General features: G+C 37.4%; 1 protein-coding gene across 1 annotated transcript; it reads left to right on the forward strand.

Moving 5' to 3' along the window:
- Positions 1-5,529: 5,529 nt before the first annotated feature.
- Positions 5,530-27,346, forward strand: LOC124153586 (E3 ubiquitin-protein ligase UHRF1-like). The gene is made up of 13 exons (XM_046526849.1): positions 5,530-5,769; positions 9,455-9,595; positions 9,823-9,891; positions 11,483-11,673; positions 11,850-12,184; positions 13,707-13,893; positions 15,811-16,042; positions 20,376-20,587; positions 20,685-20,828; positions 24,714-24,870; positions 25,611-25,826; positions 26,742-26,840; positions 27,034-27,346. The coding sequence occupies exons 1-13, from the start codon at positions 5,617-5,619 to the stop codon at positions 27,178-27,180; spliced, it is 2,283 nt and encodes a 760-aa protein (XP_046382805.1). The 5' UTR covers positions 5,530-5,616; the 3' UTR covers positions 27,181-27,346.
- Positions 27,347-27,704: the final 358 nt, after the last annotated feature.

The raw sequence follows: 27,704 nt of genomic DNA on the forward strand, positions 1-27,704 counted from the left end.
CAAATAAAATTATTATTATTATTATTTGCTAATTCAACTAAGTAGTTTTTGATCAGCATTCAAAGTCCACTAGTTGTGAGACATAGGAGTCACTAGAACATAGATAAAACCACTAGAAATGTCATAAGGCATTTCCAGTTATGTCTGTCATCATAGACGGATCCAGGGGGAGGGCACGGGGGCACGTGCCCCCCCCCCAGACCCTCAAAAATATGCAAGATTTTTAATATGGTCCCGTTATCATTGCATTTGTTTTGTATTACGAGGTATCCTTTTGCCCCACCCAGAACAAAATCCTGGATACGGCCTTGCTTGTGCCCCTCCCAGAAAAAAATCCTGGATCCACCCCTGTCTGTCATCACAGGGCAAAATGTAACTAAAATTTCAACATACACCAATATCAAGTAAATGGTAAAATTGATGTGATGTACACCACTATTTTTTACACTTCACTCATTTTTTTCAAGCACAAACATTGTAGCCATTCTCAATGTAATGGCCCTCCATGTTGTAAATTCACCTACCATCAATTCTGTGGAGAAATAAACCTAGACTTCTCAAGTCAGTGCCAGGGAATGGATTTTCACACCCGTTGCCCCCATTGGGGGAATGCATTTGTCGTAACAGCTGAGTTGGGTTTAACACATTCAATGTGTCAATGGGTTTACGCATGCTCGTGCTGAATAAATAAACAGGACTCGAAATGTAAATATTTCTAGTTTAATAATAGTTCAAATACAGCCAGTGTAGACTTCAAAAATAGACTAACTTCATGATGGCTGTGGATTATGGTTGTGAACATGCACAAGCTGTAAGGGTCATTCTCCAACTGATTTGGATATTCTTTCTTTGGCTAAGGCCGCCAAATCCTTGGTCTTTTTATTTTGCAGCACCATGGGTCATCTGCTTGTCTTCCTCTGGGCAGTGCGAATTGAAATAGTGCAACGCAATCTGCTGCTACAACGTTCATTGTAGAGGTTACCCATTGGCATCTTTTGTGGCCGACTCTGGGAGCACCAGTGTACTAATAGGCATCATTTTCTCATTTATTTACAACTGCTTGCAGGTTGGCCCTTAAGAATTTTAGCCACATCAAATAGTTAAACACAGGCTACCCATGGACAATGCCTTGGGATCAGCACCTAAATGGACTATTTTATGGTATCCCATATGGAGGATCTACAATCAAGGTTAAACCCCAAGCTCTGTAGATCCTGAATCCAGCCCTGATTTCAAACAATATCGGAGCAAATGTTTGGTAAGATGCTTCCAAAGATTCAATTGTATTACCAGTTATAGTTCATTTTTAGGATATTCTAACTTACCGTTATTGAGGTATTTTCAGTGTGTATTGCATGACTTATTCTTCTCTCTCAATTTTGGCAAGAGTCTTATACACACTGTTGAAAATCTTCTGAGTCTTGAATTCTATGGGTCTCATCATTATCCACAGTTGAGTGATACTATTGCTTTTCCTTGCCTTTATTCATATATTTTGCTTGTAATTATTCATTAATGCTAATAAGTTCATTCTGTAAAAATCATTAAAAAGAGAGGAAAAATCATTTATAATTTTCCACCATATGTAGCACTTATATTGAACATTTAAAAAAGTTCTATGATAAGTAATGAAACATTAAATATAAATATGTAGTTCTGTTTGAAAATTGTAAAGTAACCAACAAGGATGTAACATAACGCAAGCTCTCTAATATTTAGATTGAGGGAGCAATGGAGGAAATGGTAGAACAAGAAATTACAGTGAACAGATGAGAAATCAACATGATGTGTTTCACAAATGGTATAGCCATTGTACTGGGACCCTGACAAAAATAAACTCCACCATGGTGGGTACAGGAAGGGTGGCATCCTTCATGGTGGGTAGTTACCCTTGCAGAACCCACGCCCTACCCACCATTAAGGGTAAGGGAAGGAGAGAAAAATCCTTCGTGTACCCTTCCTTGGAACTCCTTCCCTAACCATCCGTGCACCCTTCCTCTACCCACCATTAATGGTAAGGGAAGGAGAGAAAAATCCTTCGTGTACCCTTCCTTGGAACTCCTTCCCTTACCATCCGTGTACCCTTCATCTACCCACCATTAAGGGTAAGGGAAGGAGAGAAAAATCCTTCGTGTACCCTTCCTTGGAACTCCTTCCCTAACCATCCGTGTACCCTTCCTCTACCCACCATTAAGGGTAAGGGAAGGAGAGAAAAATCCTTCGTGTACCCTTCCTTGGAACTCCTTCCCTTACCATCCGTGTACCCTTCCTCTACCCACCATTAAGGGTAAGGGAAGGAGAGAAAAATCCTTCGTGTACCCTTCCTTGGGACTTAGCATTTATAACTGAAGAAAACATATCCTGAAAGACTCTCCTTAGCTACTTTCACCTGCTAAAGAGTATTGAGTTCCGTACAAGAACGTAAGAAGTCTTTGAAAGCAAATATAGACGGGCTACACAACTAATCTTTAAAATTTCCTTAAGGAAAACAATAATATACATTTTCAGTGGTGTATCCAGGGGTGGGGTCCGGAGGGTTCGGACCCTCCGCCCCCCCGAAGTATAAAAACACAATCATTTTCCTTCATAATAGAAATCAAAATATTAAAAAATAATGAATTTAAAAAATATTTCTTTGACTATTGAAGTTTTTTCGATTATGAAAAGTGTTTGAATAAGTTGAATTCCAATACTTACTATCCTGTTTTTCAAAACTTTTCCCACCTGGTTTTGGACCCCCCCCCCAAACGAAATTCCTGACTACGCCACTGTACACAATAGTTTCTGTAGTTTTGTGAAAAAAGCTCATTTAGAAGTTCTTCCATTCACGTTTTAGGATGTAACCTATTTGTGTGGCTGACAATGAGACATCGCTAGAGTGATGTTCAGTATTAGAATGCCGATCTTATTTTCTGAAACGAAATAGGTGTGGTAGAAAAAAGTCATAGCTTTCTTCCACATAGGCCCGGGTGCGATTCTCATCTTAAGATTTTGTAGTATAACTTCCGTTGAGAAACTACTCCTGTCAAGTACCTCGATAGCCGAGGTTGTTGAATCTCTAGTTCGTGATGTTGTAATATGTAGGTCCTGGATTCAAGACCACGTGAAGGCTAATTTTTTTTATGCCCTATAACTTTAGTAATCACTGTTGCAACTCATCCCCATTCGTTTAATTTAGTTTATTAGCGATTTTTTAAATTTTTATGTTAATTTATGGATTTTTAGTTTTTATTTTATCCTACCCTTCCTGTACCCTTCATTGAGGCTGGCCAAACCCTTCCCGTACCCTCCAGGAAGGAGAGGGCGTACCCACCAATGTTCTAAAATACCCTTCGTGTACCCTTGCTGAAGGGTACAGGAAGGGTACATTTATCCTTCCTGTACCCTTCATCGAGGCTGGCCTAACCCTTCCCGTACCCTCCAGGAAGGAGAGGGCGTACCCACCAATGTTCTAAAATACCCTTCGTGTACCCTTGCTGAAGGGTACAGGAAGGGTACACTTATCCTTCCTGTACCCTTCATCGAGGCTGGCCAAACCCTTCCCGTACCCTCCAGGAAGGAGAGAGCGTACCCACCAATGTTCTAAAATACCCTTCGTGTACCCTTGCTGAAGGGTACAGGAAGGGTACACCTATCCTTCCTGTACCCTCAATGGAGGGTAAACCTCTCCTTAATGGAGGAGTTTATTTTTATCAGGGGAGGCTATTAAAATTCTCTGAAAGAAATGGAGTATTTCAGCAATAAATAATTGAAATTAATAAAAGGAAAACAGAGTATCCTGTGAATTGGATAAAAATTCTTGGTCAACATCCCACTTTGATAAGATAGATTGGAGCTAGTAGAATCATTAACCTACCTTAAGCACATCATTACTTCAAATGGGAGAAGTGAAAATGATCTAAAGCAACATATAACCCAGCTAAGTCTGCCTTCATGACAAAAAGGGTGCTGCTCTGATCAAAGAGCATTAGAATAGAGACAAGATGTGTGAAAACATTCATGTGGGTGGTGGCTCTCTATAGATCTGAAACATGGGCAATTGGGAAAGTTGGCCAGAAAAGACCTGAGACCTCGTGTGCTGTGGTGGGTGTGGCGGCACGTGCGTAGGGGCGATGCAGTCCAAGGGGCGCCTTCTGCTAAACAACTGGCAATGATCTGCATTGGAGGCGCCTCCAAGTGTACTGCCGTCATCAGGCTTATTATGTGGGTTCCATCTGCCTGCAGGTGCCTTCTTTGGCTTTTAATGTGCTAAGTTAGGATTGTAGCAGAACTTGAACTACGATGCCACAATTAATGAATTTGCCGAAAAGAAGACAAGAAGGAAATTTTTGAAGAAGTTCTCCTTGTGCTTGTGGCAGGCCCCGTTATGTCCTCATTCATGTTTTTAACCTGCACTTTAATTTCTCTCAAGAAGATATTGTAGGAAGATATGCATGTGGCCGTGTTTGTATTTTAAAGGCTTTGTTCAATTGAAAATGAAGTTCGTACCACTGCTCTTCATGCATTTTAAAATTAGTTAATTTATTTTATATTTCATGCTACCGCAGTTCATTCAGTTACAGCAGTACATAATGTTTTTATTTTTGAAGTTACTCGAGTAGTAGTAGAAGTTACTCAAAAAAGAAGATCTTCTTTTTTGTTGTGTGAATTAAGGCTAGGCATTATTTTTGGAAAGGATATTCATAAAGTGTTTTAGATGCATAAAAGTTAAACTTTTTCATATAGTTTTACTCCAAGCTGTTTTTTTAAATTGAATCGCCTATAGGCACATATGTTTTCCCTGCGTAAATATTCAAGCATAAACTTATGCTGCCAGCCATATATCTGTTTATTCCTTTTTTCCAAATCTTACATCATTCGAGTGGCTATGCCTTATCATAAAAATTGGGGGCTCCAGTGAGGAGGGGCGCTCAATGGAGAGGTGCCTATATATATCCTAACTTAGGGTAAATGTGGCCCTGGGGATGAGGAGGATAGATCCCCCCCCAAAGCCTCAGAGAAATAGAAAAGTTTTTAAAACTATTATCTAGCTTTGACGTATAATAAGAGCATCTGCTTAAAGTGAAAGATCATTCATTAATATCATAGCAGTGAGACGATTCACTGAATACTGACCGGTGACTAAGAAGTCAGGGATGGTGCGGGTGCCCTGAGACGGCACGACAGTCCCCCCAGATCATATTCCTAGTTACAGCACTGACGGGACCCATATTGTATTTCTCCTACCTGTCACTGAGAATGTTGCCGCAATAATAAGTCGCCCGTGGGCGAGGCCCATGCAATTCCGTGTTTCATTGGAACTTCCTGAAAGCAACTAAATAGTTGCTTTATAAAAGTTACCAATGCGCTGGGACCCTAAGGGTTGGGGATTTGAGGAAAAATCACCTCTCCATCTCACTTGGATAGCCCTGCTAGTTCATTCAAGAGCGAAATCTGTTTCACACTTTGCTGGTGTGTAACTTGAAATACCGCCTTTAGTTAGAATGGAAGAAAAAAATGAACAACGAAATGCGATTAGAAATATTTTCGCGGGTACAAAATTTCCCGCCGTATGCGTGTTATGGTGCTCTTGTCTTGGTAGTGACGGAGTATTAATTTACTTCTTCTTTTACCGAAATGTACGTGAAAGTTCGTCAAATTGGTTCCACCTCGAAAGATACAATATTGAATATTTCAAGACTGAGCACAGTTAAGTCTCTCAAAGAGTTAATAGATAAAGAAACGGATATTGAGCCCGAGAGACAGCGTCTGTTTTATAAAGGGAAACAGGTAATTACGTTCTGAAATTTACTTATTTTTTCTGTTTATTCGCGTGAGGATGTTTTTTTCCTCTATCGTTGAAAGAAGCAATTATCGCTTATTTTTACCATAGACGTTTCGGATCTGGTTAGCAACCATACGGAAAATTGAATTTTTCCTTTCATCAATGATAGCTGTAAATTGTGACTGGACCTGCTCAATTTAGCATGGAATTAATGTTTTCTGTTTTGCTATACCTTTTCAATATTCGACATTCGATCAGACTTTTCAGAATTAAATTTGAAGACTGTCTGCGAAAATGACGACGTATGGCAACCCCATCAAAATGCTCACTGTAACTCTTACAATAAAGTGTGGACTAAGTTGAATTGTTAATATTACGGTCATTCAAAGTAAATTTATGGTGATTAGCCTGTAATTTTGCTCACATTGATGCATCAGCTGATAGGATGTCTGACAGATAGATGCCTCCAGCAATCTCAGAATTTTTGACTGATGAAGAGGATGATAGTCAGTCAATTTATTGTGGTGTTCATGGTTGTAGCTCTCATTATTTCTCTCCCTCCTAAAAGAATCTGGCGGATTTTTTTATGGGACTGGAAAACCTACTTCATCATCATATCTCTGGCCGTATCGAGCAGGTTCGAAATTAATGGCATAACTTACACCCATTTCAGTGGACAGGATCCCCCCTAACTTTACTATCATAGTGCCGAGTAAATATTGCGTTCATGGCCATGGGACCTTAGAGCTATTTCGATCACATTCCTACGATTTTTAGTAAGTATTGAGTAACTTGAACTTAGAGGCTGTGGAATTCCTCATTTCATGCCGGCCCTAACGGAAATTTTAAATGAGAGAATTTCTCTTGATAAGTATCATTACTTTGATAGTAAGAATTTCTTCAAGAGTCAGAGGAAATGTGTAAGTAGTCTAATGTCAGTGTTATCATCCCAAATAAGATCATGCTGTATAAATTCTGATGGACAAGATATTTTCTGAAGCCAAGAGAAATAGATGTAGTATAAAGGCTTTCTCTCCCATGAGCCTTGGTCAGCTACACGAACTCTTATGTGGATTGCCTCTCCACTTCAAAGTGGGAGATGATAGAGGCTTGTCAGCAGCATTGTTTTTCTTGAATTCATAGTTATTCAGTTTACAGAAGATTCCATGTATTTTACTCACCCATTTCATAAACCTGAAGCCTTTTTTGAATAGGTGAAGGTTTAGCTCATCCCATAATAATCAACACACATGTGAATTTTACACATTCAGAGAAGGAGAGAGCTATTCTTTTTTCCTGGACCACTTGGAATTGTGAGGGCTTCAGTACAAGCACATTCATTGTCTTCTTCTAATGTGTTTGAACTTGGGACTCGTAGCTAAGTAGGCCAATACTATCCCATTAGATTAACATGCTTTTTCCAAGCTTATCTTCTCCTTTGAATGTGTAACTGTAATATTAGTACTTTGAGAATTTTTTTCTAGATTTTTAATATCCTCCCTTGGGAGGTTTTAAGGCTGATTTACATGGGGCACGTCATTGTGCAGGTTAGCACTGAAAACATGTAGAAATTGCAGAAATGCTAGCTGGGAATTAGACCATGGGCAATTTTGCTGTCTCACATCCACACATTCTTGCATGTGTTCTAGCAAATTGCTGCTTTACACAACACAATTTTGATTGCGCCTTCGCACATACATTAGGTTGTGCAATGGTGTACCCCATGTAAAACAGCCTTTAGAACTAAATAGTTGGATACAATATTTATTTTGCCCCTAAAGCCTTCTAAGTTCGGGCCAATAGGGTAGTTTCCTTCATCAAAGAAAACGAAAAGCATTGATTGCGATTCGTTACCCACCATTAGTGTAATCATAATACACAAATTATTTTGTTTTTGAAATACCGGTTTAGACGAATGGCAAGGGTCAAATTTTATCCTCATTTGGAAAAGGCCAGATTGGCGCCCATGCGATTCCACTCCACGTGACGTCACAGGGACCTAGTTTCTACAGGAGAGGATAGGAGTTATACATCGTCTGAGGTTACCAATGCATGCATGAGGCACACAGCTCAGGGAAACATGTCTCAATAATCACCTATTAAAACTGGCTAAGGTCGGAAAGTTTTCTTCGTTTGATAAGGTATTAATAAACCTTTTTTAAGCCAAGCGCTACCAGCCAGCGAGGTACTCAGCTACCCGCTAGCATCCTGCGTCCTATCAGCGCTCAGAGCCTCGATCAAGGTCACCTCACAAAGCGGGAGGGGGAACCAGAAATGAGTCACACGGACTTTTTCCCATCATTCCTACTTACGCGTCGCGTTTTCACGTGCTTGAAATTTTTCACTTTTCATTTAATCGCGAAAAATAGATATCGTCATTTAAAAATCTAAAAGCGTGAAATACGTACTCCAGGAGTAATAATCTTTCGATTTAGGCAATAAAAAAATAATAGGAAACCACCCTATTATTTTCCTTTTGTCAAAATTGAGGAATACTTCTGTTGAAAGAATCAGCACCTACCAGTCATGCTTTTCTTACGTCATCAGTAATAAATAAATGATACGTGTATCAAAACTGAACCATGGGCTCTATAGCTCACAATTAGATTGGGTTCAGATTTAAATTGTCTCTAAAGCCTGCTAAGAAGTAACACTGATGACAATTGCATCATATCATACGATTAGTTCTAGTGTTGATTATGTGCATGCTATTGTCTGTATATTTTTATGCTGTGAGGTGTTAGGCAGTACATTTATAGATTGATTTTAGCATTCAGGCTGGATTTGGCATTGTCAAAATAGCCCCAGAAAAGGCAGGCAATTTGTACCAAAGTATAGCACATGCATTAAACCTCTCAGTCAACTAGGAATTTGCTGAAAAGAAAACTGTTTAGGAATACATCTATGCATAGTGTAATGTGAATGTACTAGCATTAGGCTTGGACCATAATGTTTTTAGAGCTCTCGTGTCTCTTGCAGTTTATAACCATTTTAACCCCCATCAATTTGCTCTGGATGCTCAGCTTATTCCTATTTGTGGAACATTCATTTTTTTCAAAGCTACTTCTCTCTTTATAGCCATTATATTCTTCCTGGCACACGAAGCATTCCTCTTCCCTTTCTGTATTATTCTGAATCGGGTTCTAGAAGTCAAAGCTGTTGTAAAACAATAAAGTTTTTACTGTCCATTTTACCATCTAGCGATTTGATCCATGGATTTTTCTTCCTCATAGGAAAACCCACTAAAATCGCTGACACATTAATTGCGTAGGCTTGGTTTCGCTAATAGTAGGACCCGCCTGCCTTTGTGACGGTGCGGGATTCCTCGTCCCTTCCCTTCCTATCCACTCCCAGGAGGCGGAGTCGGGCTCCTGTCGCGGAAGCGCCTCCTTCCTTGTTCCTTCCCCTTCTGGGGGCAGAGGAAAAAAGCTCGAGCTTATAGTCCCTGCCCCAGGAGTGTAACCTTGCGAGCCTGCCCTGGAGTCTCGTTTCCACTGTCCATTTTACCCTCTAGTGTATCAAAAATTAATTATTATGAATGAGATTTTAGGAAGTGCTGGTAGTATGTGCTTTTTTATAGAAACATTATGGTATGATTGGTCTTGTTTCATAATAAAAAAAATCTGTTCTACGTTATGGCGTGAGTGCATACAAGTAATTATTTTGTTTGAAATTATTGCTTTATTCCAGTTAGAGGATGAGTACAAGTTATTTGATTATAACATAGTGTTGAATGATGTTATCCAGCTGATGGTAAGGAGTGAGGTGCTGCAAACCTCCAAACCTCAAGAAGTCGATGAAAAGAAAGATACAGTGGAAAAAGATAAACAGGTTAGTGGATTTGATTGCCTACATCAATTATTTAAGTATTTTTCTAGATTCAGCATAATGATTTTTCCATGGCCTTTTTCCTATTTTAAGTGCTCCAGTGCCTTGCTCCATGGTCTTGTTTCTATTTTAAGTGCTCCAGTGTAATGAGACATTTTTTATTTCTTATGGAGAATATAATTTACTTTTAACTGAAGCTTTAGTGATGTATGTCTTTTTCTTGTGCCCAGGATGAAGAAAAAACCCATAAGTATGACAAAACTCGCTGGAAATCAACTCCATCAAGTCTTTTCTTCAAGGTACCTTTATGCTATAAAAAATTAGTCTTGAATTATACATTTTTATGGCATGCTTATTATTAGCTGGATTAGCTTAAAAAAGACAAATTTACCTTAAGGTTTCTCTCTAGAATTGAATCTAGTGGCTTCAGGTTTAATTGGTAATACAGTCAAACCTTGATAAGTGAGAGTTCATTTGCATTTTTTCTTGCTCACTGAGGTTTCTCACTTACCCATTTCCTCACTTACTTAGATACCGGAATGAACTCTCTCACTTATAGAGGTACAAAATAAGGAAGTCGGGGGAGGAGAGTGCAGTATTGGCCTGAGTTGAAATTTTTTTATTATCACGCCTTAAAACACAAACATCACTGACAGAAAATTGAAACACTTTTAAAAGCTTCCACAGCAAAACTCTTGGCAGCGAAGACACACCCGCATGCCACAACTTTTACAACCATGCTTCCCTTCGCCAGCCACCATCACTTGCCTCATCGTTCCTTTCCCACCAATTGTCACATCAGCACTCAACTCACATATAACTCAAAATTAATTGTTACAGGATATTATTGATGTTAGCACTGACTTAGCACATGCATAGCCTAATAAAACGTCTCTGAACTTTTCAAGCCTATTTATGTGACACTCATAAAATGGTGACCACACAATGCTGCCATAATCAGTTGATGTCTTTTGAGGTTCTCTTTTGGTATTATTAACATGTTTTTTTAAAATCTCATTTCTCTTATCAAAAATAGAATATTACCTTTTTGAAATGACTCTACAACAGCATTTCTATATTCACTGAATTTGAATGGTGCAACCATGTAAACTTCTGAAATTTTCTGTGAAAAAATACCCCACTCTTTCTCTCTATACTTCCATCAAAACGTGAATTCGGAAATGATGGAGTGATGAAGAATGTGTTCCTTTAATGTCAACGTTAACTAATATGTACACAAATCTAAAGTTTGAGTATGACATACATTTCATGTCTTTCCGTTTTGAGTCAGATAGCGTGCACTCATTTCCCCGCCTTAAGTTGGATTAAAAATCTCTCACTCGTAGAGTCTTTCAAGGGTTAAAATGACAAGACCTGGCAATGAGTCACACCTATAGAGGTTTCTCACTTATCGAGGGTTGACTGTATGTATTTGAAAATCTCATGCTATAAATGTAGCCTGGACTAATTAGCCAAATAAATTAGGGGTACCATTACATAAATTCCCAACAATGTGAAAATTTACTGGAACGTTAAGAACACCACTCTAATGAAATCCTGAAAACTTCCCATTGATAGTGTGTGCGCAAAAATTTTTATTCAAGGTCAAAGGTCACAAAATAGGTTTTTTTTGCATTTTTTGGCCAAAAGGTTAGTTTCATGATAAAAAGTGCTCAGACCGAAAGTGTAGATCAGGAAATTATCTACAAAATTGTTGTACACTATTTTCTCTAACATTTACCATTTCTGAGAAAAAGCCATTCGAAAATTAGCTGGAGCTGTCCAATAATGTTCGGAAAGTGCATCAATATAGTCATGCATATTGCAGAGAATACAGCTCCAGCTAACTTTCGAATGGCTTTTTCTGATATAGTTACTTGTTTCTTTCAGAGTGGAGATTATGTTGACGTTAAAAGTGAGGCTAATGGAACTTGGTATGAAGGACAAATAGTTGATATCCTAGTCAATGCTATTTGTGACTGCTGTGGCACTGAAGTTGAAAATAAAGAGAATCTTGAGAATTCATGTGGAACTAACCCAGAATTACAAGAAGACATAGTATATGTGGTTACTTTTGACAGGTGAGTTGGATAAAGCTAAAGATTGCTATATGTGTGGAATTGAATTTAGAAATTTTACAAATGAAATGAGCATCACTACAATTTGTAGTTATTACAATTTTGTAAGAATATTGTCATAAATTCCTCTTAATACACTGCACATTTTAATCTAACCTTGTTTTTCACTCTCCCTCTAGGAGTTCTGAAGATTTTGTGGAAACCAAATTAAACAAAATACGACCACGGAGTAGAACTGTTGTTGATGTGTTTTCAATGAAAGAAGGGGACATAGTGCTTGTGAATTACAATTTAGAGGACCCAAGTTCTAGAGGCTTATGGTATGACTTCAGGATATCCAGAGTAACAAAGACAGGGAAGAGCATTTTTGGTGACATTCTTATATCATCAAGTAATTTTAAGTTAAAGGATTGCAGAATCAAATTTGTCAATGAAGTATATAAAATTGAGGAGAGAATCCCAGTGAAAGATAGAGACAGCAAGTATGAAGAAAAAATGAAGGATTCAACAACTGGTAAGTTTTCTGTGGATTGCTTTTAAAGTTATTTGATTTTCAGTCGTCACTGGATTGTTGTAGCCATGTATGGGTTAGATTCCCAGTAGATACATGATTTAAGCTGCCATTGTATCCATTTTTGGCCTCAAGACTGTACAGAAAAAAACATTATCTAGCAAGAACATGAACGAGATTGGACATTTAAATTATTTAAATAGAAGATACATACTCCATATTTCTGCAAGAATCCTGTGGCTTATAAAACTTGAGTATTTTCAGTGTGTAAGTTTCATAAATGTATGGCTACATGGTTGAATATTTGAACAGTAGGGTAGCCAAAAGAAGAGGAGACATCTTTCAGTGAGTGGGATGGCATGGGAGGTTATATTGAGGATGGCATTCTGGAATCTGGGGTGCCAAACTCAAGGTCAACCTTGGCAGCAAGAAATCGAACTACACCAATGCATGAGAATGACTGTAGTTCAAGGCATTGTTTTTATTGCATTATTTACAGTACCGTATTGTATATCTTAAATCGTGTGTCTGGATTTGGGTCGTATTATTCTCAAAGCATATTGTTACATAAGTGAAGTGAGATATTATTTTGCAATGATAAGATATTATTTTATCAAACCTTATCAAAAGTGGTCACTGTGTAAAGAATAATTGTTTTATATCTAGTTGTGATGCAATCGCAGGTTCTCCAAAGTTTTGAATTTGCTTGAACATCTTTTTATTTCACCATATAGTTTTATTACAGGGCATTTATTAAATTGTGCATGGAATTAAGAGAATGGCCAAAGTTTATCATGGAACCCTTAAGGAGGAGGAGGATGGTAGGGTACTTTGTGGCCGTCTTGAGAAATTCATTGTGAATGTTGCCCCTCTATGCAATTACCCAAGGATCTGAGTTGGATGAGGTTTGTCAATGCTGTAGACTGAGTTTCAAACTCATTGTGAATGAACTGTTCTGATTCATGAGGTATAATCACGTCCTGCATCTACTCCATGACTGTGCAAATTCGTTAATGTAAATGCTAGAAAAATGGAATAGTATAAAGCTTATATGATATTACTGCGAAGATTTCCGCTGTGATATTCATGATTAGAGCAGTTTTCTGGGTACTCCAAGGAGAGCCGCTTCTATCCAAGGAAGATTAAGGAAGCTTTGGAAATACAGAATATAGAAAACTTAAACAGAGATCTTGGCTACCTTATCAGCAACATGTGGAAAAGAGTGCTGGCTAATAAGTATTCAGAAGAACTACGGAACACAGTATTTAGGGCAGTGTAGTTATGAGCTTATCATCTTCGACTTAAAGACAAAAGGAGGATGGCTTTCAAAACTGTCATCACTCGCAACAGGCAAACGCGGCAGGAATGTTTGGGAAACTGCTCTCATCAACCTTTTATGATTTTTTTTAAGCTCTTTTTTCTATCGTTTCCATGAATGCAGTCCTAATAATTTTGAATGGATGGATAATGGATATATTTATTGAGATATTCTGCATATCAATGATTGAAAAAAATTACTTTTCAGTCAAAAAGACTTTGGATTGCTCAGTCTGTCAAGATAATGATGATAAGCTTTGCCGTGAGTGTGGGTGTAATGTATGTGGAGGAAAAGAGGAGCCTGAGAAGCAGCTGGTCTGTGATGAATGTGAATGTTCTTACCACCTGAAATGCCTTAAACCTCCTCTGGAATGCATTCCTGATGAAGAAGAATGGTGAGGCTTTATGTTTTTTTTTAAATTTTGTTATGTGATTTAAAGTTAAATTTGATTGTAGATTGAGAGGGAAATCCTGCCATTTGTAGGTTTTTTAAATTGTCAAATCACATTTCTCACATTTTTATTATCTGCATGTACGTAGTACTCTTGCAGTCATATTTTAATGGGCATGAGGCAGTGGGTGCTAGTAGGGTCATATATCCAAATACAGTTGAGGACTTCAAATCCGGAATCCAGAAACCCATAAAATCAGAAATCCAGAACATTTGAAAATTCCTCTGCGTAGTGTTTTGACTTGCCACCTCGTGGCACCACTCTCCAAGCCTTGTTCTGGGATGAGTAGGAAGTTAGCACATGCTATGGACATATGCTAAGAACCTTGTCAGGGACACATAAGGATATCAAGTACAAGAGCCTGAGCACATGTATAAATTAATTAATTTACTAAATATACTATGAAGACCAGAAATCCAAAAAAAAAAAGAGAAATCCAGAAGCCCTTCAGTCCCAAGCTTTCTGGATTTGAGGTCCTCAACTGTATTGGAGAATATTGTGATATTTTAATATGTATATCAGGAATCAGGTGATGATCATTATTGACCTTTCGTGATGCATAGTAAAAGATATGATAAAAATGGTGATTGTACATGAAAATCTGTGACTTCGTAGCATAAGTTATTTAACCAACCATGATTTCAACCTAGAACATCATCATCTGGGACAAGCATCCAATGTATCACAATAATTGAGCATGATATTTTTATCAGACTTAATAAGGCAGCATTCATTGTTCTACATTAGTTTTTGTAATTGCGAATTTCAGTGTTTAGAAAAATTCATGAACTCCAAGATTGGATTTTGTATGTTTGTATATTGATTTGTATGCATGTAGTGATGTATTTTGTATGTATAGTGATTTCAGAATTCTTAATAGAATTGGTAGAATTAATTTTAGGAGGATTTGGGATTGTTTAGATTGTAGGTAAATTTATTATCCATAATTGCCTGTGAAAAAATGAAATTCTTTAATCTGTCTTTTCTTTCATGCCTATCCATACATAATAGTCTCTTGGATTCAACTGGATCTGGTAAGAAATGGTGAATTGCAATTTTTTTATGAAAAAACTACTACTGTCCAAAATAGTACATTTTAATCATTGTCAAGACAAATGGTTAGGGCAACTAATGCCTACTAGTCCTCAAATTTCTATCATTAAGGCTGTTTTACACCAGACACGGAATTGTGTAGGATTAATTGCATTTTTGAACTGCATTTATTTCTAAAATGGCGTGGATTGCAACAATGCATGAACGAAATTAGAATAGGGGCTATTTTGCCATCTCACCTCCACACATTCTTGCATGTGTTCTAGCAATTCACCATTTCACACAACGCAGTTTTGAATGTGCCTTCATACACACGTCAGATTGTGCAAGTACATGCCCCGTGTAAAACGGCCTTTAGACATGTTCATTTTCTTGAGATGTTGTAGGGTTGAGTATTTAAAAGTTGTAATAGGGATTAGAGTTGCAAAGTTGTGGTATCAGCTCAATCCTACTAAATATCAATCCATATGGACAAAATATGAAACTGCATGGGTTGGAGTGAGCTTATATTTTGCAAAAGTAATCTTCAATTATTTTCTTATTGGATCAAAGGGTAGCATGAAATATTTGAAGACCTATTTTTTGATCACAGTATTGCTCAAGGTGCACCTAATGACATTCATGTACATATTTATATATGTATGCATATTCAACACCTAATGCATGTTTATGGTTGAGGTGTGAACCCCTGCCTAAAAATTTTGAAAGCTATATCTGAGTTTATATGGGTGCATTACTTTTTTTAACCATCTGTCATCACTTCATTTAAAGTAAGCTTACAACTTTGTTATTTATATTTATTTAAAGGTTTTGTGCAGAGTGTAAAACTGATGTTTCGGAGGTGGTAATGGCTGGAGAAAAACTGAAAGCTAGTAAGAAGAAGGCTAGTCTTGTATCCTCAAAAAGCGAAACAAAGAGGGACTGGGGTTCAGGCATGGCTTGCGTTGGGAGGACAAAAGAGTGCACCATTGTTCCATCAAATCACTATGGACCCATTCCGGGTGTTGAAGTTGGGACTTCATGGCTGTTTCGAGTTCAGGCAAGTGTTGTCACAATGACTGTTATCACTGTGGTAGTGTTTAAGCTTTTTAAGTTATTTTTATTTCTAATGCTGAGTGGCACATCAGAGATGGTAGTGTGGGCATTAGGGGATTGTGTAAAAATTCAGATTTCTGGGAATTTTGGTCATAAAAGTTTTCTTTGGGGGCTCACGGTGATGCAAGAATTTATTTTTAACACGTTGCGTACGGATGGCGAGAATTCTCGTCATTTTTTTCCCGAAAGTTCCGGATGGATGACGAAGATTCTCGTCATTTAGGGGCGTCAACCTAAACAATTTTAAAGCGTACAATACGTATTCGTTAGTATGTTTTCAGTTGTTGTTTGTTATTCATAATTAATTGATGCATCATAACGTTTGATTGGGTAAAGTTATATTCTAAACATTAGCTTATCCCGGTACGCAATGTGTTAAACATCCTGAACTTTTATCGAGCTTTTTAAAATTATAAATTTTATCCCATTTAGGTGAAAATGTGAAATATTTCAGAGCATGCTTTACCTAATTTTGAGAAGTACTCATCATATATGAAGAGATTAGGCATAACGGGCTTCGAAATCTCATGGAGGCATAGTCCTTTGAAATATGAGAAAAAATTAATCTAAAATTTAGGAGAGGCAACCTGACGAACATAATTTTCTTGCTTTTGTTGATATTTCCTACTATCCATTTTGTGATGTATTGATTTATGCAATGTGTATGCTTGGGTCGTGATAAATATGGCATACAGTGCAACCTCGATATAACGACACCCCACGGTGCACTAATAAACACTCGCTATAGCGAATTGTCGCTTTACCGGAGGTGGAGCAAATAATAGCCAATATACCTGTTGCGAACAGATATACAGGAACAGGAGTGGTGCGGCGACAGATAAACATCTATCCGATAAACGTAAGCATAAATCCAGACGAAAGGTGATATTTTTTTGCATCACTAAATTTCCTTACTCAAATAACGACTAACTATTCAAACAATTTATAAGCGCTGCACTGAAAAAAAATGATGCAAAGCATTGTTTCGTCAATCATTATATTTATCGAACGACAGTTTACCACATAAATTTGAGACTGAGCACTCCATTAACTTCATTTCTAACAGATCGCTAGCAATTACAGAGGTTAAGGAGTCTTGATGAAAGTCTTCCGGCGGTGAAACCCTCGCTATGGCGAGAGCCAACACCGAAAGGGTCTCGTAAAAACGAATTTTTTAACACGCCTATTAAAGGGTCAATTGACGGTGCATCGGCTATCTCTCGTAATAGCGGGGGTGTCGCTATAGCCCGTACTCGCTTTAACGAGGTTCCACTGTATACCAGTAGTTCATTATGGTAATGATTTGGGGTACATATGTGTTCTTAGTCTAAAGGTTCTCACAATTCAGATTGCTTACCAGTGAAGCAAGTGTGGATCCAACCATCACTTGATGACACTTATGTACTTAATAGATGTTGGATTCATTTAGGAAGTGATTGTAATACATAGTTATTTTATTTTTGTTGTAAATAATGAGCGAAATTTGCATATTTGCCATTGGAAAAAAATTTCCTTGACTGGGAATTGAGCCACGGACCTTAGTCATTTTGGACCTCTGCACTCGCCACTACACTTTCCAGGTTCCTTAATTTCCATGGCAATTTTACCAAGGTTCACAGTGTTGGTCCTAGATATTAGGCCCTTATGGTCCATGAAGGATAACAATGGAAGGAAATATGTATTAGCTTCCAAGAAGCCACTAGCATTAGTGTAATTTTTTGCCATGGTAATTACATACAGTAGAAGCCCGGTTTAATGAGTGCTCATAATCCCTCGGAAATTACTTGCAAAACCGAGCCCTCATTATCCGAAAGTGTTAAATAAACCCACCGATGTCTCATGCAGTTTTACAGCTTTTCTTTTGTTTCCACAGTATTTAGCAAAGTTAAAAAGCTTAAGCATCATTATCAGGCATAATAAAGTTGAATATCAACATATCTTAAGAAAGAAATGGGGGACTTCCTATTTTATAAAATATTGATTCCTCCAGTTTCGGTGATTTTATTCCTGTTCCTGTATTTTTTAATCGGCGAAGAAAGCTGTAAAAACGGCGTAACTAGTCTGAATGAATATGTTTGGTATGCAGTGGAAGTTTTTGGATAATGATTTGGTGGTTGAAGATATTTCTCCCCATTGGAAATGTAGTCAGCTCTCGTCTTTAACATCGCACGGTTTATGGGCAGACCTGCAGACCTTTGTTACCAAAACCACTTGAATAGAGCAGATTCCATTTGCAGATGTTCCCCTTGCTGCAAATATTTTTGGCTTCCAGGTGTTCCTAGTTTGGCCACTGTAGCACAAATTTTATCTTTGTTCTTTAATACTGTGAATGATGTACAGGGCGAGACACCAAACCGCCTCCTGATATCAGTCTTCAAAGTACATCTACTTTTGCACTCGTCTATAATTTTAATTTTGGTAATAAGGCCCAAATATTCACATAAGAGAACATAATGCTCTTGCGCAAACCACCTGACACTACTATGCCCCTGAGACCGAGTACACTCCACCCCTCCAAGCGAGTAAACTCCACCGCTTACCCACACCCCAACTCTCACCAAGGCACAGCATGGGAACTGATTAGCGAGGACACATGTGCTGCGTTGCGAAATTTGGAGCAGAATATTAGGTATTTTTGACATAGGTTTCTTATATAGGAGCTTTTAATACTGCCAAGAAATTCTAAGGATCTAGTGTAGGAAATAGCAATTTTTAATTGTGCTCGCATTGTACGTAGCCCTTGAGGGTAACCCGCATCAAAGTTAAGTCAATCATTTAAACAAATTTAAGGGATTGTGCAGAAATGTGTCACAGTTTTGCTGATATAATGTGAAATTTTGAATCATACAGAATTTAGGAGAGAATGAAGAAGAGATAATGAAAATTCACTATGATTGGTCACTAAGAAGAGGATTTCTACTATCAGCGCAGTAATTCGCTTTTATAAACTTTTTCTCAGTTGACTACTCGGTAGTGCTGAGTCCTCGTTCACTAACCCAAGATTGATTGTTATTTTACCGTCTTGGTAATAATTATGATTTTCCTACATGGAAATAGCTGACAATGCCTTGATCGAACTATATTCCTATGTATAAATGAAATATGGAAATATACATCGCCGGATATCATGCAACGGCAGGTAACGTTGATCTAGCTTTCCATAAGTCGAAAGTCAATGTGAGGGCACTGATCTAACTACGACAATTTTGCGCTTTCAACTTCAATACCTAAAACAGGAAAAGATGGAGAGATTTTCACTACAATGTAAGTTCCCCTGCTGAAGACGCAGCCTATTATATTATTACAGTGACAAAGCCAGCGTAACTGGCTTTAGGGGTTGTAGACCTGACACACATTTTGTATTTTTAGTTTGACAAACAGATAATGCAAAACACAATAGTTAATGCCTGTTCAGCAGTGCATCGCCCTCGAGAAACATCTGTTGTGATACTGAGCATACACTGTGGAACTTTTTGACCTCGCTAAATCCGATTTATTTTACATATAAAACATAGGCCATTTGGCGGTACAAAGACTATTACTCGCGAAAAGGCGATTCTCATAAAATGCCATACTCGCTAAACCGGGCTTCCACTGTAATGTGAATTTCACCAGGATTGATATATGTATTTAACATTTACCTGCCCATAAGCTGATAATGATATAAATATGACAAATTTTTATGATAACCAATTTTCCGTGTTGCTGGCAAATATTTGTTATGCCGCAACTGCGCAAATATTCATGCATACATTTGGTTGGATGTGAACTTCCTTTCCTCTAGTAATACCCTTATGATTCAGCAGATGTAACACTACATACTACACCAAGAAACTCTGCAAGTATGTCTAATTGTGAGTTCTTGTACTTCATGTACTGATTTCAGACATTGGTTCTGTTAAAAGCGGAAAATCCACTAATGGTAACACTTTGAGTGCTATGGGCATAATATTACACCTCATGAAATCCTTTGAGTTTTGCTATGGGCGTATCTGTCTTTTGAAAAATTAGCCATTTTTTTAGTAAGTGGTAAACCTCTACACCTTACGTCGAAATGCACAACTGAAAAAACAAAAGCAAAATACATTATTTCATATGATACCCCGAAAACATATTTCTTGCATAAAATTTTGGTTGCTAAGAAATAACACTGAAGTATTGAAAATGGCCAGCACTGGGTTACGGATCTATAGTAGTAAGGTCAGCACAGTAAGTGTCGAAACAATTAATTTTTGTATGCCATGCTAATTTGGAATCCTTTGAACTTAATTTCGTAGGTTTCCGAGGCTGGTGTTCACAGGCCTCATGTTGCTGGTATTCATGGAAGGGAAGTTGATGGTGCCTACAGTATAGTTCTAAGTGGTGGCTATGAAGATGATTTAGATAATGGAGAAGAATTTTTGTACACAGGGGCTGGTGGAAGGGATCTATCTGGCAACAAAAGAACTGCTGAGCAGAGTTGCCATCAGCAGCTCACACGAACTAACAAGTAAGCAGTAACTAACATGATAATGCTTTGATAATGTCCTGTACTTATGAGAAAATATAAAATTATGGCTCAATCCAAATGTGAATTTTTCTCCCAGAGCATTGGCCAGAAATTGTGATGCTCCTGTTGATGATAAGAAGGGGGCCAAGGCGAAGAACTGGAAGAATGGGAAACCTGTAAGGGTTGTGAGGAATCATAAACTTAGTGGCCACTCAAAGTATGCTCCTGAAAAAGGAAACAGGTTTGTTCATGTTACCACATAATGGAATTTTTATCAACTCCCCAATTATTTAGTTGGCTCTCAATTTGTGATCAAGTCATCTTAATACAGATGTATGTAGTCTTTCCTCTTATTCCTGCCTGATTTTTTCATTTTCTGCAGATGTTCTTAAGCTCAATAGTTTTCATCTGAGTTGAATGTGAGAATAGACCAGCTAATGCATGTCAAAGAAGTGATCCCTAATGCTGGGGATTAGGTATCAATAGAACCATGGCCGTTTCGTGGAAGTTTGATCTGATGTCTCTGCTGCTGTTACTTTAGCGGAGTTTTTCTTTCTTCTATCTTAAAGACTTCTTACAAGATACTTCCTCTCTTTTTGTTCATGTGGCCAAGTTCTTAAACCCTTAAAGTTTACTATCTTGTTTTTTGTGTTTCACATTTCGTGAGCAAGAGTTCGTTAAGTTTCAATAATTTAAGATCATTCAATGTTTAATAATTCCATCAATTCGACGATTGTCCTTTTTTATTTCTTGAGTTGATCTCAATTTTAAATTTCTAAAAGTATCCTCATTTAATTCAAGAAATGAGCATGCTATATAATACTTAACTTTAAAGAAGACAAAAAAGAAAAATACAAGAGAAAGTAAGTGTTAAAAAATGAAGACGAAAAAATTAAACAGCCATACTTAACCCTTTTAGTGCGGCGGGCCGATATATCGGCTTTTGCTGCTCGGGCGAAAAGTGCGGCGGGCCGATATATCGGCTTCTACGTAGTCCATTATTTAATTTGCTATAACTTATTACATTTAAATTAAATGTTGTATGTTTTTTGTTCTTATGAAAGTGTACATTCTCTGCTTTACGCAACAAGTTTCAATTATTTTTATCGTCACTTTTAATTACATTTGACAATGCATAAATGATACCATAATTTCAGTTGGTTCTTTCTGAGTCAGGAAGCACCGCCCAATCTAAGGCTTGATTTTGCTGCTCAGTTTTCTTTTCTTTGCGAACATATACCAGAGGGCTTATAACCTGATAGTTCTGCTATGAAATGGATGTGTTTTGGTGAGGTTGTTTTGATTCAGAACTGCTAACTCAGTATATTGTGTTACGTTTCATATGAAAGGATTACTTTGTAATCATTTTGGTATCTCCTTTCATCCTTCCAAGCTAATCATTTAGACTTTGTGGAATGGAGTTGCACTGTCAGCAGTTCTCTATGTGTTAGGGCTTTATTTTTTTCTGCCTTGAGATAGTGAATACATTGTCCATATTTCGCGAGGAAAGCACTTCTCTCTTATGACCAAGGAGGCTCAGTGTGGTTTTTACCTTGTGAGTGTGCGGTTGTCTCGATAGCTATTTCAAGCATACTCATACGTTTTACTTTTGTTTCGGTTACCTGAAATGGCAACTTCAAACAAAAAATTAGACGAAGAACTTGTAAATTACTTGTTATCACTTAGTGACGATGATGATTATACAGAGGAAGAAGACTTGAGCGAACATCTGAATGATGAAGACAATTCTGACTCTGGCGACTCTGATATTGTGACGCAGAAAAAAAGGCCAAGGATAATAGAGGAAAGTGATGAAGATGATGTGACCAGTGATGTGACCGATGTTATTCCACCACCAGAATTCAACGTGGTAAATGAAGGCCGTGACACCTGGAATACTAACGCCTTCGAGTATGCTGAAATGCCAGGTCCCAAGCATGCGCCATCACCAGCAGCTCACCCCAGAGAATACTTCAATTTGTTTTTCACGTCCGTACTATGGAATCTGTTCACAACGGAAACTAACAGGTATGCTGAGCAGTTCCTTGCTGCCCATGATAAATTGTCGCCAAGATCAAGAGTGAGGCAGTGGCGGAATGTGACAGTAACTGAAATGAAAGCATTTATTGCAATTTTACTAGAAATGGGTATAACAAAAAGACCAACCATCTTTTCTTATTGGGTGAGCAATTCTCGTGCCATACCATGGTTCGGAAAAATGATGTCTAGAGATCGTTTTCAATTGCTTCTTAGATTTTTTCATCTCACTGACAATTCCAAACTTGTTTCACCTGGAAATGAAAATTATGACCCTTGTGCTAAATTTCAGCCCATTGTTGACCATGCTAATCGCTTATTTCGCCATTATTATACACCACATGAACATCTTTGCATTGATGAAACTTTAGTTGGTACCAAAAGCCATTCACAGTTACTGCAATATTTACCAAGTAAACATCATCACAAGTGGGGCATAAAATTCTGGATGCTCTGCGATTCGGTAGCGAACTATTGTCTGGCATTCTATTGCTATCGTGGTGCGAAGAATAAAAAAGATAAGAAAGAATTACAGGAACATGGACTGAGTTTTGTGGTTGTGAAAAAGCTGTTGACTCTAGGTAATTATCTTATGAAAGGCTACCATGTTGTTGTGGACAACTTCTTTTCGAGTGTTGACCTGGCTCGTGAATTATATAATAATCAAACATATTTGACAGGGACATTGCGAAGAAATCGGAAGAATATTCCAATGGAATTGAAGGAAAAGTTTCGCGTTGGGGAAAAGAAATATGTTAGAAGTGACGCGGTTCTTTTATTAGGGCAAAGGGAAAAAAAATCCCAAAAAAATCCTGTTCTGCTGATTTCCACGAAAGCTACAGCAAAAAGCGCAAATACAAGTAAGAAGAGGCATGGTAAAGTGAAAGATATAGTGAGGCCAGAAATAATAAATTTATATAATAGTTACATGGGTGGGATTGATGCATCTGATATGATGGTATATTCATATTTAGATGAAAGGCGTACCGTAAAGTATTGGAAGAAAGTTGTTTTTTCGGTGATTGCTCGTATGGTGCTCAATTCCTACATAATATACAAAGAAAACCATCCCACAAAAACAATGACAAGGCTTCAGTATACTGCAAGCATTATAGAGTCCCTTGAGGTGGAATGGCTTGGGAAGACAGGGAATGACTCATCTCCTAGTACAAGTGGACCTAAGGCTGGACTGCAGCAACTTTCCGGGAGGAAAGAAAAAAATTGTGTTGTTTGTAGTGGAAAAGATGCAAGAAAGAGAAAAAGGTCCCGCACAGTGTGTATAAACTGTAATAAAGGAGTGCATAGCATTTGTATGGTGCAGCATAGATGCTAGATGGAAACAAATACAATAAGGCGAGATTCCCTGATGCTATTCTGCAATACACTGAGATGGGACTACGCAGAGGATGGCAAAAAGTTATGCAATTCGCTAGGTTTTTCTTATTTATTGATGATTTTTTCAAGACTTATTTATAATTGTCTTTAGATTTTTCAAAAAGCAGCTTCATTAGAAAAAGTTTTAAAAAATATATTATTTTTGTGTTTGAAAGTAAAAACAAAATATTGTTAAAAATATTGTTTAACTTTATCACATTGAAATAAAAAGATTTATATTTCAGTGCACGTAAAAACATTTTGTAAATATAGACCAGTTCAACCTCATCTACGTAAAAAAAACCGCATATGGATATGTAATAAAATAGCTTTGAATTGTTTTTTTTTCATAGATGCTACATTTTATTAAAAAACCCTCCGCATTTCTCACCAGTACCAGAGGAATAAGGATAGCACTAAAAGGGTTAAACTATCACTGATCTTTTTTTTTTTAACAAGCCTAAACTTCACACCTCTATTAAATATGCTGATTATTTAGCTGAAGAATTGAAAAACTGAAACATTTATGTGTATAAAACTGTGGTTGAGGACTTAAAATAAGACTTCATATGCGCCTAACTTCGAAAAATATCTTTGAAAAATCTGCAGTCAGTTAATTGAACTTGACTTATTCATATAGATACTGTATTTTTTACCTGTAATTATGCTTTTCCCTATCCAACTTTCATAGCATAATCTGTATCTCATTCATTAGGTATGATGGTATATACAAAGTGGTTGAGTATTGGAAGGAAAAAGGCAAATCTGGATTTGATGTTTGGCGCTATCGTCTGCGTCGAGATGATGAAACTCCTGCTCCATGGACTGCTGCTGGCAAGAAACGCGTTGAAGCTTTAGGATTAAAAATGATTGTGAGTGTTGTAATAGTATTATTAGCGTGAGAATCTTACATATCTCCTTATCATCAACAGTAGTCAATCCTAAGATTGGTTTGACTCAAACCCCCACTCAATGATCCTATTGGCCTATCTAATAATACCTACATAATTATTCTGTTTTACATCCTTCATCATCTGAGGCCTACTTCTTCCATTTTTCCCTTACACCTGTACTTCAATGACAATCTTCATTATTCCATTGTTTCTCATGATGTGGATTAAATTACTCAATTGAAAATGTATTTTAAATAAGGTTTTCAACCTTTCAACTTCACCTCTTCCATTTTACTGCCAACCATTACTCTAGTTTTATTTTCTTATATTTTTCAGCTGCAATCTTTTCTTTATTTTTTCATTGTTAATAATTTTCTTCAGGTCTCTCTCTATCTCTGACTGCATTTTCATCGGCAAATCGTAGCATGCTAATTTTTTGCCATGGTTTTTCACTTCTGGCAATTTCTCTCTTACTTCATTGATAGCTTTCTCATTGGACATGTCAAAAATTACGAGAGACAGCACACCCTTGTCTCACTCCTTTTCTTATTCTTGCTACTTTGCAGCTGGATCCATATATATCTCCTAAGTAATTTATTCAATCTTCTTCACACCTCAAGGTGTGTTTACTCTCATTCATGAAATTTATGATTATGTACCGATTTTCTTGTCTTTGTTATTTGTATCCAATCGTGGGTAATTTCTTCTTCTTACTATAGTATCCTGATGGCTATGAGGAGGCTAAAGCAATGGAAAAGGATAAAACTTCTTCTCCCAGTGTTAAGAGAAAAATAACCTCCCCAGAGCCAACCAAGGCAAAGAAGATGAAGGCAGCTGCTTACAAACTTCCAGCGGATGTGAAGAAACTGATACAACAGGATTCCAACACGAAGTTATGGGAGGATTGCGAAGCTACTTTAAATGAGGGAAAACCAGTAAGTTTTGACCTTTTTCTTCTTTTTATTTTACCTATAAATGGGTCACCCTTATGGAGAAAAATCAATCATTCCTTGCATTTCCCAATTTCTCTGTAATATTGAAATAATCACAGGTCAATGTTGGCTACTGAGATGGAGTGACTAAAATAGCACACTATATTTTGATAGGAAATGTGAGAATGCACAGAGTTTGGAAAATACAGGAATTTACTTGAATTTATAAATGTGTAATGTTGAGGTGGTTGCGTAGAAATTGGAAGCACATACTAGGGCATCCATCAATCAGTATCCTTTGAGTCACTCTGGTGGGTGAAGGGCCCAGCTCAACCACTTTATTCGCTATTGTGGCAAGAGAATGTGGGTAAGAGATTGTGTGATAAATCATAGTGGATTGACATAGCTACTGACTACTGGGAGATATGGTTGTGATCACACTTCTATTGTGCGATTAACCAGTTCACCATTAACTCATAATATGCATACCAGGATTGCCTATGTGTTCAAGGTTGATGTGCAGTGTCTAATTCTCACCCTTATCCGTTCATCACTCCATTGTGAAACCATGATTTCAGGATAATGTAATAACTAGTTCCCTTGTTATTCTTTGTGCAATATTTTACTTCATTTTAATCAGGGGAGTAAAAAAAGGGGAGCCTCCCCCACCCTCCAAAATTAGAAACATTTTAGCTTTTAATCTGTTTACTCATGCTTAGATCTATCTTAGTATTTCTTATTCATCTCATAGTACTATTGTATGTACTTTCTTCATTTGTTTATTTCTTGCAAATTTTAAGTACTAAATGTCATGGGATGTCCTTATTTTAAATTACTACTCCTGAACTTGCATGGGTCTTGTCTCCCCTCAAATATATGTGTACAATAATGTGTTAATTTTGTTTGAAATTTTTTCAGGCTTTTCTTGCAAAGGTGGCTGAAATTTTCACCTGCATTTGCTGTCAAGAACTGCTGTTTGAGCCAATTACTACCGAATGTCTTCACAACATGTGTAAAGTAAGTAAAAATGCTATTCCAGGATTAAGCGCCGTGTGAAATAGGGATGAGGATGATTATGTTAGACTGGTTTTAAATCATAATAATTGGAAAAATAATTGTATTCCTCTGATGGATGCTGGTAATTACTTTGTATAGTGATCAATATGCCTCACATTTTTTATAACGTTCACTCTTTGTTATTTTATTACAGAAGTGTTTAAAAAGATCACTGGCTGCTGATGTTACTACATGCCCTTACTGCCGAAAAGAACTGGGAAAGGAAGAAAATCTCGTGGTGAATGAACATCTGTCTTCAATACTCTTAAACTTATTTCCTGGTTATGAGAATGGAAGATAAACTTAAATATTTGAAATTTTAATTGATTTTTTTAATATGACTGAGATGCTAAATTAAGTAAATTATAAAAAAAATTGATTTCCTAAGTTAGCATCTAAAATTTGAAGCTATTTTAATGTATTAAAATTATAAAATTATTAGACATATAGTAATTATTTGCCACTTACCATATAAGCGCGTGTAAGAGGCGCACCTTTTTTCCCAGACATTGCAGCCAAAAATAAGGGTGCGCCTCTTACACAAACTTCTTATCTTCCCCCCCTCCCCTTCCCCGGTTGTAAGTCCAAGGGGAACTGAGTGGCCTTGGTTTTAAGCGTGAGTCATCTGAAATCTGAAACCCTGGGTCAAAATCAAGCGGCAGGCAGGGGAGTTTCTCCCTTAGTGACGTATTTTTAAAATGCTCTCGTTTGAATTTCTTGCAAGCATCGCGCCGTCACGTCGGTACACCAGAGGTGAACATTGAAAAGATCGCGAGGGGTGATTCGCTCCTAAATGTACTGCCACGAGTGGGCATCCCGCGGCAT

This window comes from Ischnura elegans, chromosome 2, assembly GCF_921293095.1.
Source record: "Ischnura elegans chromosome 2, ioIscEleg1.1, whole genome shotgun sequence".
NCBI lineage: Eukaryota > Metazoa > Arthropoda > Insecta > Odonata > Coenagrionidae > Ischnura > Ischnura elegans.

What these genes read in the sequence shown, in the direction of transcription:
- LOC124153586 (XM_046526849.1), top strand. Translation starts at nt 5,617, where the DNA reads ATGTACGTGAAAGTTCGTCAAATTGGTTCCACCTCGAAAGATACAATA. An exon ending in CATCAAGTCTTTTCTTCAAG is followed by an intron (nt 9,892 to 11,482) that starts GTACCTTTATGC and finishes TGTTTCTTTCAG; the next exon opens with AGTGGAGATTATGTTGACGT. An exon ending in AATGAAGGATTCAACAACTG is followed by an intron (nt 12,185 to 13,706) that starts GTAAGTTTTCTG and finishes ATTACTTTTCAG; the next exon opens with TCAAAAAGACTTTGGATTGC.